The sequence below is a fragment of the Sarcophilus harrisii genome, chromosome 1, assembly GCF_902635505.1.
Source record: "Sarcophilus harrisii chromosome 1, mSarHar1.11, whole genome shotgun sequence".
Classification (NCBI taxonomy): Eukaryota; Metazoa; Chordata; class Mammalia; order Dasyuromorphia; family Dasyuridae; genus Sarcophilus; species Sarcophilus harrisii.
The window spans coordinates 87,037,528-87,052,861 of record NC_045426.1 but is presented as its reverse complement, the minus strand read 5'-3'; the positions used below and the strand labels follow the sequence as shown (position 1 = coordinate 87,052,861).

The following is a 15,334-nucleotide window of genomic DNA, read 5'->3' as shown; positions in this document are numbered from 1 at the left end:
ATTCTTGTCCAAGTTTCCACTCTCGTAAATTATAAAATCCCCCTCACAATCCCTGCCCCTTCTCAGCATCAAAGTGTTTACTTTAGCTGGATAATTGCTGAATAAAATTAATTATTAAGTCAAATCATTTGCTTTTTCAGTTACAGACAGCTTTGGCAAAGATCCAGACACAAGGAGGTCGAGATTCAGTAACGAAGCAGTTCAATCCCAGGATAACTGAAGGAATTGTGGTATGAGTTATGTTTTGATTTGAAGAAGACTCTGTCTGTTTTATCTTTTTGTTGTGTTGTCTGCTTCACTTGCATGAAAAAATCTTTGTAATTGCCTTGAAAACTCTTGTCTCATAATCTCTAGTCTAAAGTCTCTAAGAGAATTTGAGAAGATATATAATTATGGGATTATAGAAACGAGAACATTATGGGTCCCGAGGAGGGACCATCTGGTTGACTCCAACTATAAGATGACGCAGGAACTTATTTCCTTATGTGTAAAATTGGGGTAAGATTACTTGTCCTACACTTAACTCAGAGGATTGCTCCAAAAAACCCAAACATTGCTTCATACTCCTTCAAGCATTCTTTCAAGAGTTTCTTTTATTGTTTACTCCCCCTCCCTCCATTTACAGGTAAAGGAACTAGGAGAGTTAAAGTTGATAGTACTCAAGGTAACATGATTCACAAAGGTGTTAAATAACTGAGTTGGCATTTGAAATAAATTCTCTGACCCTTTCCACTATATTAATGGTTAAGGAACTGGGAATCATTTATACTTTAGTGTGAAAATGTCACTTGTAGTTCAGTCATTTCTGATTTTCTGTGATCATTTGGAGTTTTCTTGGAAAAGATTCGGAAATGGTTGTCATTTCCTTGTCATTTGACAGCTGAGGGAACTGAGAAAAACAAGATTAAGTGACTTGCTCAGGACCACCAGCCAGTAAATATTTGAGGCTGGATTTGACTCATAAAGATGAGTTTTCTTGAGTCCTGGGCCATCACTCTATCCATCTCACCACCTACCTGCCTAATTTGCAGTTTGCCTAGAGCATACCCTGAAAATTCATTCATATTAATTTGTAAAAAATAAATTTTTATTCTTGTCTTTTTTCGACATCAACAACATATCCCTTATTGTCCCTTTTCCTTTTCTTTCAAGAGAGCCATTTCTTAAGAAATAATATGTTTAAAGACAATAAAAGTAAAAAAAAAGAAGGAAAAGTTTCAGCAAAACTGTTCAATAGGGAAAGTTTGAAAATTTGTGCAAAGTATCACACTCATAGACTTCTCACAACTGCATATGGATAGGAAGAGAATGTCTTCTCATATCTACTTTTTTTTGAGTCATGAATGTTGCTTGTAATTTTGCAAATTCACTTTTTGTTTGTGTGTACGTGTGTGTGTGTGTGTGTGTGTTTTTAGTTTACAACATTGTGGTTACTGTGCCTGTTATTTTCTTGATCCTTATACTTTACTTTGCATTAATTCATATCTTTCCATGCTTCTCTGTATTCATCATATTTGTTATTTCTTATAACAGTAATATACCATTAAATTCATGGTCTACAATTTGTTCAATTATTTCCCAATTGATCAGCATCTGCTTTCCAATTTCCAATTTTTTGCTGCTATGAATATTTTGGTATATATAGGAACTAACTTTTTATCAATAAATATCCTTAGGATATAGCCTAGTACTCTCTGTGTCAAAAAATAGTCACTTCATTTGTACAGTTCCAAATTACTTTCTAAATGATTGTAGTGATTCACAGATCCACCAAAAATGATCAAGTGTTCCTGTCTTTGCATAACTCCTCCAGTATTGATTATTCCCATCTTTTGCCATCTTTGCCAGTTTACAGGATGTGAGGTAAAGCCTCAGGGTTGTTTTGATTTGCATCCCTCTCATTATGAGTGATTTGGAACATTCTTTCGTGTAGTTTCTTAATAGTTTGAAGATTTTAATTACTGTTCACATATTTTGACCACTTATTTCTTGGGAAATGACTTTTGGTTTTATATATCTATTAATTGTTTATATTTCTTGTATATCAAACCTTTAATAGGGAAATCTTATATAAAGTTGTGTTGTTGTTTTTTTCTTTCAATTTCTCTGTTTCTTATTCTAGGTGCATTAATTGTTTTTGTGCAGAAGGTATTCAGTTAAGATTAGATCTATCCATAGCTATAAAGAGATATGTGATCTATTTCTCTTCTAACTTTTTATTGTATAATCTGTAATATTAAGTTCATATGGCCATTTAGAATGTATTACAAAATGTGGTATGAGGTATCAATCTAAGCCTAATTTCTGACAGACTGTTTTTCACACTTTTTCCTGGCAGTTTTTTTTTTTATCATGCCATGAGTTCATATCAGTTTTATCTGATATTCTTATGGAATTTTCATAGGATAAGTTTTTCCTTCTGGCCTAGAAATCCTGAGTAATCAACTCCAAGTACTTAATCTCTTTTTGAGAGCTGCACACTTCTTTGAGGATTTTTTTTCTATATTTATTTTAGTTTTTAAACTAGCATTGTTTCCATCATGGATGAATTCAGACATTTGGTTGGATATTTTCCTTGGGTTGAAAGGGGATCCTAGGAAATATTGCAGGTACTCTATGCATTAAAGGCATTCAGAGGAATTTTTACCTCAGAATTAAACTTGGTCTGTGAATGTGGGTCTCAAGCAGGGTAGGTCCTTTAATGGGAGGGTGAAAGAATGAATGCCTCAGCTCCTTTCACGTCAGGAAGGTCTGTTATTACATAAGCACCAAGACAAAATGATTTGCTTTGTGACCTATAGGGTGAGGAGGGAACTTTTAGTCAATTGTAGATACCTTAAGTCCCATGAGGAGAGCATTATAGGAATCAGGCTTTCTCTTTGAAGAGGGAAATTTGATTTCCTTTTTCTTCCTGTGTTTTGGTTGAGGCAGGCCTTTGTAAACACTGAGGTAGAAGATATATTTCATAAAAATAATGTCTGTTTTGTTAAAAGCATGCACTTGGAAGTGAATATAATTCTAAGGCTTACTAATTATGATGGAAGAATGTTAATTTCTGGATTTTGTGAACTGTGCTCCATGGATTTTGACAAAAAAGTCCATTGATTTTTTGAAAAATCAAAGGTTGGTTTTTTGGGGGGACAGTAAATTTCTTTTCCTGAGGCAATTGAGGTTAAGTGACTTACCCAGGGTCACACAACTAGGAAGTGTTAAGTGTGTGAGTCCAGATTTGAACTCAGGTCCTCCTTACTTCAGGGCTGGTGCTCTATCCACTGTGCCCCCTAGTTGTTCCCGACAGCACATTTTTAACTGGGGGAAGGAGGTGTAAAAGAGTTTTCTTCCAACCTCACAACAATGTGTGAAGAGTTCCTTAATCAACCTGAGAGTATTATACAGTCCTCACCATTGAGTAAGGATGATCCCACATAGTAAATACCTACAACTGACTGAAACAATCAGTTATTCTCTTTGAACCTTCATTTAAAAAGCTCAGGAAAATCTGAGAGCCAGCAAGGAAGGAGGAACCTAGCCCCTAAAGTAGAGAAAGAAAAGGATTTCTCTGTCCTCTCTGCCCTTACTCCTTCCCCTCCATCAGCCATGTCACTTTGAATGAGAGTTAGGAGACCAGTAAAAATACTGTATTCATTGGGAAGCAGTGATACACAATTCAGACAGATACATTAGAAAGGGACCATTTCTGGAAGAAGAAAGCCACTTCCAGTAAGGGTAACCTAGCTGGGCACTTGAGAGAGTTAGCTTTGACAACCAAAAGTTAGATGGATGAAGATTCTACAAAGAAAGGAAGGATTTTCAAGCCTTGAAATATTGGAGTTGTGAGTTACTTTAGTGCGCATGTATTCCTTCTGTGTGTGCTTCTAGGTCTGCTCTTCCATTAGATGCTATATTAGTGGGAATATACACCCTAAGTTTCTTTTGTAGCTATAGTTCTTACCTTGCCACTTAGTAAATGCCTTCCTGGAAGGGGAATCATGTCAGCTGGCTGATTGTTAATGGGTGCATGCCCACAGGAACACTCTAGAACCTAGGGGCAGCAGCCACCCCCTGAAGACTCAGCCTTTGAGGATGAGTGCAGGTTAGAAGAATATGCCAGGAAGGATGTTAAATAAATGTTCTGAAAAAGGGGGCATATGGTGAGAAGTTGAAAGAGCTCAGTCAACTCTGAGCTTTTCTAGTGGAGTAGCTGTTTGATATGGTGGAAAAAATATTGAATTAGAAGTGGAGATCTGGCACAAGTCATTGTAGGATAAAGAAAAAGATTCTCGAGATAATCTAATCCGTCCTCATTCAAATTATAGAGAAAACTGAGGCTCTTAAGAGAGAGGAAATGACTTGTCCCAATGCCATAACGGACAAGTCAGCAGCAGGTGGTTTTCAGTGGCCTAGCAGCTGGACTCATGGAGTATAAACGTGGGAGGGGCTGGGGAGAGGAAGCAGGGGGTTGGGGTGGGGAGAGAGAGAACCAACTGCTTTCTCTCCGCCTTCTCCCCATCATCCGTTCTCCCACTGGGGCCCTTTTAGGAGTCAGAAGTTCAGGGGACTGTCCCTGCTGTTCATTCCTAACTACGTGTCCACCAACACGCTTGACTGGTTGGTAGAAGTACAAGCATATGTTCTAGTCTCCGTTTTCTTTGAGGGAGTGAGTAAACAAGAACTCAGCATGCCACTTGGGAAGGATGGATGACCTTGAAACCTCCATGAGAGATTTCTTATCTAAACTCCGAATCCTGCTCAGTGTCCAGTTCAGGTAGCTGGTGGTGCCTTGGACACAGTGCTGAGCCTGGAGTCAGAAAGACCTGAATTCAGATCCAGCTTCAGATGCTTCCTAGCTGAGTGACTGAAAAATTCAACAACCCTCTGTCTCAGTTTCCTCTACTATAAAATGAAGCTAATAACAGTATCTTATTCACATATTAGCCAACTCTTAGGGTTGTTGTGAGGATCAAATGAGATAATATTTGTATAATGCTGAGCACAGTGCCTGGTGTGTGTATAATAAATGCTTATTACCTTCCCTTCCTTCTTCCTCAGCATATGGCAGCTTTTTATTATTCTCATTTATTTTTTTCATTCAACAGTATTTTATTTTCCCAATTACATGTAAAAATAGCTTTCAACATTCATTTTTGTAAGATTTTGAGTTCCAATTTTTTTTTCCTTCTCCAATTCCCTCCTCTCTCCCCAAGACATCAAGCAATCTGATGTTATACATGTACAATCATTTTAAACATATTTCCATATTAATCATGTTGTGAAGGAAAAATCAGAACAAAAAGGGAAAAAACCTTGAGAAAGAAAAAGCAATCAACAACAAAAAAATGAAAATAACATGCTTTGATCCATATTTAGTTTCCATCAGTTCTCCCTTTGGATTGAGATAGCATTTTCCATTCCAAGACTTTTGGAAATGTCTTGGGTCAATATATGACTGAGAAGAGCTAAGTCTATCATAGTTGATCATAGCACAGTGTTACTGTTACTGTGTATAATGTTCTCTTAATTCTGCTTACTTCACTCAGTATCAGTTCATGTAAGTCTTTACAGGCTTTTCTGAAATCAGTCAGATAGCAGATTTTTAATGAGTTTTTGTTTAATAACTTAATGAAGATCCCCAAAGGATACAAATAGATGTATTTACATATGCATTCATAAGTGTGTCTGTAGTCCTTTTAAACTCTGAGGATCCTTAGCTCAACTCCCTTTCTCACCTGAGGAGCTGAGACTTGAAGCAAGGCTATATGTATCTACCACTCAGGACTCTAGGTCCACTGTTTTCTAACCCAGACTCTGATGTATCGTCTTCCACATCAGTTGCCAGTGATTAGCACCCCATTTCATGTAACCAATTAATTCTATCTTTTACATGGGGATATTTATTAAAAAGGCATAACAAGAATACAAGTATAAGAATTACCTCAACATCTAGGAGCACATTCTCATTCCTACCACCTCATCCATCCCAGGGAGAATGAGTTTAAGCATTATTTGGGGAGAGGGAATTGGGATTAAGAGACTTGCCCAGGGTCACCCAACTAATGAGGCCGGACCTGAATACAGGCCCTCCTGACTTCAGAGCCAGTGTTCTATCCACTGTGCCATCTAGCTGCTCTGAAGCCAGTTGTTTGTTTGTTGGTTTTAAAAGAAAATTATTTTTAATTTATAGAATAAAACAATCATTTCTGTGTAATTTTTTTAAAAAGATGATTGAAGCAGTTTCTATAAAACACTTTACCATCCTAAGTTCACTTCTGAAAGCAGCATTGCCTATGGACAAGCCTGTTCTTTTTAGAATCCCTGCACGTGTTCCGAGTTGGGGAGCTTGGTCCTTGGATTATTTGACTTTTTGGACACAAGTTCCCCAGCTGCCTCCTCAGGGTGGGTTGGCAGCAGGAAAGTGAGCCCATTGAGCTTTGAGGCAATGGGGTTCCCATTGGCTGGGCAACTATTATGCCTGGAAACTCAATTTCCTTGCTCAACTTAGCCTAAAATCAAAGATTACCTTATCCTGGTAGGAATAGTGCAAGTCAAGTCAACAATTATTTGTAGAGTACCTTGTGTTTAACTCTTGACAAATATAGTGAAGTAGTTTGTCATTTCCTCCTCCAGATCATTTTTACAAATGAGGAAACTGAGGCAAACAGAGTGAAGTGACTGACTCAGGGTCACACTAAGTAAGTGTTTGAGGTCATTTTTGACCTCAGGGTCTTCCTGATTCTAGGCTCACCTAGGGCTATCCACTATTTCACCTAGCTGCCCCTACTATGGTAAAATAATTCTGCATTTTAAGACTTCTAAGACACTTTCCTCATCATAATTCCAGGAGCAAATAATATTCCCTAAAAAGACAAAAAAAACAACAACAAAAAAAAACCTGGATGATCAAAGAAGTAATGTGATTTCACGTAGATAGATAGTAAATGTTATAACCCAAATAGGTTTCTAACAAAATCCAGAGCCCAGGCCTAGCAGTGCTAAAGTATTAAAAACTCCTGCTGTCACAGACATTACTAGGTGGGGAGAAGCAGGGGCTTGGAGGAAAGAAAATTACTTGATTCAGAACTGTATTTTCCCTTGATGTGATTGATCAAAGGCTTTGATCAGATCTCCACTGATCAAGGAACAGAAGAGTCCTTAGGACAACTACTATTATCAGATTTAGAATCAGCTGGATTGTGGTCTAAACTCCAGAAACTTAGAAAATTCAGATAAACATCAGAAATGGAGAACTCCCTCCAGAGGTAAATTAGGTTTCAAACTTACTGAATTTCCACTTGCATTCATCCCTAACAGCTTTGGGGAATTATGTTACACAAGACATTGTTTATTGTACCTTTGCTACAATAGAGACCTCTGTTTAATGTCTTATCAGAATAGTGACTCTGAACTGCACATTTCTCTTATCCAAAGTTTCCTTTTCCTTAAACAACACTGTGAACACTAGGGGGAATTTGTACTTTTTTGACTTTTCATTCAAACTGAATTACTAGCTGTTTCTTGATGATGCCTTGTCTTCAGCTCCCCTTTCCTTTCCTTCTGGGTACTTTGTGCTATATGGTAAATAGCATTACAAAATGTTAAGATTAGGAAAATGCAGTTTCCTCTCATTTTATAAAATACTAACATTCATTCCAGCTTTAAAACCAATAATCCATGAATATTGAAGTTAAAACAACCTTGAGTCATCCAGAAAAAGTTAACTGATATTCAGCGACCTCCATTTAAAACGTCAGGAATATGCATTATACCTTTTTGAAAGATTTTTATCCAAACTATTGAGCATTTTTTTAAAAAATAATACTTAAAAGAGCAAATCCTTAGCTGTCTGGAAAACTTAACCATCTTAGATGATTCATTGCTTAAGACCACTGGAGAGATGAATGGAAAGATAATCAGTTGATTAATCTTCCTCATTAATCTTATATAAAAGCAATGACAGAAAAAGGAGAGTAATGTTTAGGATAGGGAGCCTCAGTACCACCAGACCCCCAAGTCCTACCCAGATTTTCCATTCTCGAGGAAGTAAGGACTTGTATTTTTGATTTTGAAACTACCTCTGTAATGAAAATTTTTAACGTGTAAGTCTGATGTTAGACAAGTAATTTCCTTTTTCTTTTCATTGTCAATGAAAATAAATTAGTTTAGAAAGGATAATATGACTTATGATAGGATAATACCTCACACACAGAACAGAAATTCATATTCTTATATTTTTATAGCACTTGGAGCCTTCCAAAGCACTTTTTTTCCCAACAACACTGTGAGGTGGGATCATCATTCTTTTAGAACTGGAAGGGAACTTAGAAATCATTAAGAATAATACAGTGGTTTTCCAAGGTCATGAAATTTTTGCAAAGAACCCATACCCAGTTATGCATTTTTTTAAATCAATGACTATTAATAGTACAATTTCAACCATTTCAAGATGTATAAAAGATTTTTTTTTTATGTTCAATAGCAGTCTTCATTTTGGAAAAGGGTGAGTAAGTAAGTCAGTAAGTAACTGAGTCTAACCTCATTTTACAGACAAGGAAATACAATGTCATGGAGAAACTGCTGGATTTGGAGTAAAAGGTTTTGAGTTTAACTCTTGCTTGGATGCTCACCTCCTATGGGAATGTGCCCAAGCTTTTTAAGATTTCTTAGCCTCAGTTTTCTCATCCGTAAAATAAGAGAATTGAGTTAGGTCTCTAAGGTTTTTTTTTTTTTTTTCAGCTCTAAATCCTGTGATCCAAGAGGTAGAAGCAAGACTCAAATCCAGGTCTTCTGAATCATATTGTAACTTTTATGATAATTGTGCTGCTTTTCCACTAATAATGAGGAATATATGTGTACACACGTGACGATTCATATGTACGCACATGTGCCTATACCTGTGCATGCATATATATCTACACATGTGCATGTATATAACTATAACCAAAAATGCATATATGTCTATACCTATGTGTGCCCAAGTCTGTACACATGTATAGGTACACAGATACAAATATTTTTGTTGTTCAGTTATGTCCAATTCTTGCTTTCTCCTTTTGGAGTTTTCTTAGCAAAGATATTGGAGTGGTTTGCCATTTCCTTCTCCAGCTCCTTTTGTGATAAACATATACACATGTGCATATTAGGCATTATGTATGTTTTAAGATATCCCAAAAAGCCATCCTTGTAAACTTCCATACTATGGGTGTCAAAAAAGTACAAGAATTAGGATCTTAATACCCACTGTGCTCTAGTCTTAGCTCCCTTCTTTCAAGCTGTGTCAAGTTGTTTGGGGTTCTCAGGGCCTTGATTTTGTCACCTATAAAATGAAAGGATTGAATTTGGTCCCTTCTAACTCAAAATTCTTTTTAAAAAGTGTTATTATTGCTACTACTGAAAGCCTATTATAATTCTAAGGCATTTAAAAACCTGATAGAGGTGTGGTACAGGATGGCATTGGATTTGGCCAGAGAACCTGGGTTTGAGACCCAGTTGCGGTTCTTTCTTCCTGTATCCTATGGGATGAGTCACTTTCAGCTAGTTCAACTGTAACCTGAGTGGGACCTCTGAAATCCCTCCTAGCTCCAAATTTTGAACTGATCTATTATGGCAACTTTTTTCTCCTTATTTTCCCTGTCTGGGCTCCTTTCTGTTATCCCCAAGTGCTCAGCATTCTGCATTTGAAAGCAGGCTCCTTGTGTTTCCTTTTTTCCTTAAGGTCGAAAATCCAGAAATGAAAACTTTGCAAGACAAGCTCGCTTCAGCAAACTTTAAGATGGTAGAATATCGCAACCAGATCCAGGCTATCAAGCAGGAGCTCAAAATTGCACAAAAGGTATCTCTGAGCTTCCTCTTGTCAACCCAGGCCTCACCTTGGCCTGCAGAAGGGCAAAACAGAAATGACTTTTTTTCTTTTTTTTTTTTTCCCCTTGGGTTATAGCCAAGCTCAGTTGAATTCCTAGGAGAGTAAGATTCAAGGGAAGCCAGAACAATAGATTGTATTTAGAAGTAGAAAATATTCAGTCACATGAAAATCAGGCAGTTCTTGCTGGGCATGTCTCAAGATGCACTGACCTATTTTCCATGATCTCTATTGACTCATTCAGTTTGATGCCTGAAGTATCTAGTGTCTCTCCAGAGTCCCCACCTTCATGTTCTCTTAGGCACCAAACACCCATTTACCCTCCATGTCCTACCTCAAGTTCCTCTGTCCCTTATACTTACAAAGTGCTAATTATTGTCAGATAAATGTCTCCAATTTGTTGTAGCAAACCATTTTTGGTTCGGTAATTTGCCTTAGAAATATGAGATTTGAACATGTCACTGGCGCTATTTGATTTATTTTGTTGATCTTTGAGAATCTCTTATTTAATACCAGCAACTACAACCAAAATTATGATAAAAGCTTCATTTTGATAATACTTCATAGTTAACAAAGTATTTTCTTCCCAGCAAGCCTGTGAGCTAATATTTTTATCTCAATTTTACAAAAATGAGTAACTGAGGCCCAGAGAAGAGCAGATTTGCCCGAGGTCACAGGGCTAGTAAAAATGGCAGAATGGATGCTGTGACTAAATCCAGGGTATTTTCCATTACACTAAAAGGTTCCTTTCTAAAGAAAGTGTGCAGAGTTGGAATTAGATCCCAATTGGTTTGTTATTTATTTTCATTTAAATAGTGATTGCAACTAAAATTCTTTAGAGTCTTTCCTCTCTGCTGGAGCCTTTTATATTAGCCAAGATTTCTGAAACAGTCTTCTATTGTGGAAACAAGCTGAAAAAGCTTTGTACACATGGCTCGGTTTCGGTTGACAGGCAATAAAGAGGCCAAGTTTATAAATCGAAGCATACTCTTTCAGATTTGAAATCTCAAGTCAGCTCTGGGCTTGGACCTTCACTGATGTCACCATTTGGTTCTCCTCAAAAGCCCCCCAAAATTTCACCCCAGCATATCAGATTGACATGTTCTGTTCACTCTATATTGGCTGCTGCTCAGAGATGGCCATCCATTTTTTTTTTTTTTTTTTTTTTGCCTGATTCTACGCTCTGTGGCAGGGGATGTGGGGCCAAAGTTTTGCAAATACACCATGTGGAATGTACTTCCTGTAATTATCCAGAATTAGCCAAGGTTAAGGCAAAATGGGAAACAGGTTGAAAGAAACACAAGGATTTGCCATGGCCAAGTTTATGTTTCATCTGTCATGCATTGGGTGGAAATGAGTTGGAGTTAGAAAGAGAGCTTTCTGCATCTGTGGTTTAAGGTTATTTGTTCTAAACTCTGGCAGTTGGGGGTGGGGAATGCCTAGCTATCCTGGGTATCCTTCAGGTGGGTGGCCATCTCCTCTACCTTCACCCTCTGTGGGTCCTGTCCCTGAACCCTATGAACAGTGTCATGGAAGGGGGCCAGCTGGGGTTCACCTGCAGCAATGGGCACTAATTCCACTGGCCCCTGATTTGTAGGTTTTAGCAAGTGAAGTTGGGGAGGACATCAACATTCAGCAACTGTTAAACTCCCCTGGGACTTGGCGTGGTCGAGCCCAGCAGATTCTCGTTTTGCAGAGCAAGGTGAGTTATGGCTCTGGGTTCTCTTGTTCCTTTTTAAAAAAAAAAATTAAAAAGATTATTATGGTGTTCCTGGCATTTTCCCAGCAGGTTGATTGTCCCAGCTAGGTGGTAGAAGTAGAATAATTCCCATTTCTGCACTCCAGTCCTTACCACAACCTTGGGAAGTGGGGCAGTCACATTGCCTTCTCTCCCCATCCATAACTCTCGGCTCCTCTTTCACAATGGCTCTGTAAGGTAGGTACTAGAAATGAAGAAACGAGGAAACTGAGAAAGTAACGTGACCTTGTCCATAGTCACCCCGTAAACAGAACTGGGGCTCAAATCTTAGGGCAGTGCTCTCCCTGCCGCAGCCCCAGGCCCCAGGCAGTGATCAGAGGCCCATGAGTTGCTGTGGATGATATTCAGAAGTTTTTATGAAGGGTTAGTTATCCTGACTTGTTTGCACAATCAAAACATTGCTTTCCAAAGAGGCTGCATTGCAAAATGGAAAAAATGCTAAAATAGGACCTGGGTTCAAATTCTGAACAATTCACTTCTCTCTGAGTTGCAGTTTCCTCATCTGTCAAAAGAGATGACCTCCAAGATTCTTGCCAGTAACACTCCCTGATTTAAGTCAACAAATATGTCCAAGTGTCTAATATGCCCCCTGGCACTGGAATACTCAGGGAGAATGAAGAGACTTTCTTTCTGTTGGGGTAAATACACACAAATGTAGGTTAATACAAGGCATATGAAAAGTAGTTCCAGGGAGAAGGGCATAAGTCAAAAGGCAGTTTTTCAGCAATGGACCAGGGATTTCACAGGTAAAATGGAATGATAGGGAAAAGTGGTTTAGAACATCAGAGGGGTGGGGTTGACATGACCTGGGAGTATGGCTAGCAATGGGAACTCCACCATTCTCTGAGCTCCCTTACATACAGCAGGTCCTCTCAGTCGCCATAGGAACAAAAGGCTATGTGAATTTGATCTTCAATCTCTTGTGAAAGAGGTAGGAAGTGGGGGCAGAAAGGCCCAGTGTAAGAGGGGGTGTTAGGAGATGGGCCAGACCTGTTACACAGGGGCTAGGCAGATAGGAGGTATTTACCCTTAAGTGTCAGTTCTTTAAGACTCATTCTAGTATCCCTCCTAGATTGGATCTTAGGTAGCTAATTTTCCTCAGAGTTCTGATTGACTCAGAGTGAATGTAAATAGCAATCATTTCTGCTTTGGCCAGAAACCCTGAAAATCTTTCCCTCCCAGATTTATTCATTTAGATTTATTTTGAACTAGGTCAAAGGGGAGATTCTTTGCCTCAATTGCTACCTAGCCTTAATGACTGAATGGGCATTGCCTCCATGAGACTGAGACCTGTTGAAGACCTGAGCTTAAAAAGGCCAGGTTCTCCCACTGCATCCAGGGCCATCTCCCGTCCTCCTGATCTCTCTCTGGCCACTGGTGGACCCAGATGGCTCTGGATGGAAAGTGAGGCAGGTGACCTTGCACAAACCTCCCTCACTTCAATCCAATTCACTTACATGACATGCCATCCCTTCCCTGATATCACTGTCTCTTTCAAGAACAGAGAACAAACAACAACTTCAGTCTTGGAAGAGATGAAGCTAACAGCTTCAGGCCACATTCTCTATCTCAGAATGTCCACAGGGGCTCAGAGACCTCAACTATACTAATAGTGAGTCCTTCTAAATAATTTGTCCATATTTCCTGTAGTTGTTTGATTTCAATTGCCCAAATAACAAACTCTTTGTTTGGAGGCATAACTCATTTTTCTTGTACTTTTGAGAATAGATTTGTAGAGGTTGTAGATTATACAATGTCAGAAATGGAAAGGAACTTAGAACATAAAATGTTAGACCTGGAAGGGGGCTTACAATATACTTGATAGATTGTCAGAGCTAGAAGAGACCTTAGAATACAGAATGTCAGAACTGGAGGGGACCTTAGAACACAGAATGTCAGAACTGGAGGGGACCTTAGAACACACAATGTCAGAACTGGAAGGGACCTTAGAACATAGAATGTCAGAACTGGAAGGGACCTTAGAACACAAAATATCAACGCTGGAAAGGGGTTACAACACAGGATATCAGATTTTTAAAAAATAGCTTTTAATTTACAAGACATGTGCATGGGTAATTTTTCAACATTGACCCTTGCAAAACCTTCCATTCCAACTTTTTCCCCCCTTCCCCCCTCCCCTAGATGGCAGGCAGTCCCATACATGTTAAATATGTTAAAATACATAGGACATCAGATCTTGAAGGGGCCTTCTAACATAGAATGTCAGAAGGGAACTTAGAGCATAGATCATAGATTGGCTTAGTCAGGAAGGAGCCAGAGTTGTTCTTGCTCCTCTCTCCCACATTATGGATGAGGAAACATTCTGCAGAGAGAGGACTTGCTTATCTAAGGTTACAAGTGAGTGGGTTACAAGAGAGACTGGACTGGTACTCAAGTCTCAAGGCTCTTTCCTTTGCCCCTCTCATTTGTGAGTAGCTGCACACACTGCAGTTTGGGTTTGAGGTCAGATCTCTCCATCCTTGGGGTGGCCTGGCAGTACAGGAATCCTTAAGCTTTATCTGTGGGCTTTGAATATGTTGATTCTGTGATTCAAGCTAATGTGCCTTTGAAAGGTTTAAAATGTTATTACAGAGATGTGTTGAAGTGTCTATAATTTGAGTAGCAGAGAAAAAAACTTTTCCTAATTATATATGAAAAATTAGGAGGTGGGGAAGGGATTTACCACTGTCCTACCTTCCTTAGTCAAGCTTGTTCAATTAGTACATTTGACAGGCACCCTGGTGGAACATTATGCCATTTCTCTTTTATTGAGTCAAATCAACCTCAGTGGTAGAGCCTTTCAGCTCAGACCTATACCTGTGGAATTTTATTTTTATATTCTCCCATAGATTCGAGAGCTGGAGAATCAATTAGGTACAACCCGGAACCGTTCCAATAATAATGAGGAGGAGATGCCAAATCACTCAGAAACAAAGAAATTTTCAGCTCAAGAGAAAAACCTATTAAAGATCCGTATCCTGGAGAAAGAAAAAAAGGATGCATTAGAGGTAAAGAAGAGCTTCTATGAGTGGGATTCTATACCCAACTAGATTAATCCAAGTACTTCTAGAGACACTAGACTAGCACTCAGGATGCTCAAGACAGTCCAGATTTTATCATATAATAATAATAATTAAGCATTTATTAGATACTTACTTAATGTACAAAGTATTGTGTTAGATATTGCTGGAAACATAAATCTTAGATAAGACATGGTTCTTGCCCCAATGGAACTAATAGTTTAGCTCAGGCATAAACAACAAATACAAATAACTATAATACACAATAGGGCAGCTAGATAGAGAAACTGGACTTGAAGTCCAAAGACTCCTCTTGCAGCCTCAGGCACTTATTAGCTGTGTATTCCTGGGCGAATCATATTACCCTGTTTGCCTCAGTTTTCTCATCTGTAAAATGAACTGGAGAAGAAAATGGCAAACCACCACTCCAGTATCTCTGCCAAGAAAATCCTGAATGGGGGGGGAGGGGGAATCCACAAAAATCATACAAGAATGAACAACAACAACAAAGTGACTCTATACTGTTCATAAATTAGTTTATTTGGTGGGGGGATTTAGGGCTGGGAGGGCCCTTAGATATTATCTTGTCGAACTTTCTCATTTTACAGAGACCTGTAAATTGAGGAGAAGGTACTTCCTTGTACTAGGTCATCCACCAAATAAGTGACTGAGCTGGGATCCAAACCCAAGGTCCAACCGGTG

General features: G+C 38.6%; 1 protein-coding gene across 2 annotated transcripts in view; it reads left to right on the top strand.

Annotated features, from left to right (window-relative positions):
• Positions 1-15,334, top strand: part of CCDC13 (coiled-coil domain containing 13) — a 121,951-nt gene that overhangs the window by 32,574 nt on the left and 74,043 nt on the right. For both annotated transcript variants that reach the window (XM_031959888.1, XM_031959884.1), the window contains exons 5-8: positions 141-230; positions 9,710-9,826; positions 11,451-11,555; positions 14,462-14,620. In XM_031959888.1, coding sequence (XP_031815748.1) covers positions 141-230; positions 9,710-9,826; positions 11,451-11,555; positions 14,462-14,620 — 471 coding nt within the window. The remainder of the gene's footprint in view (positions 1-140; positions 231-9,709; positions 9,827-11,450; positions 11,556-14,461; positions 14,621-15,334) is intronic.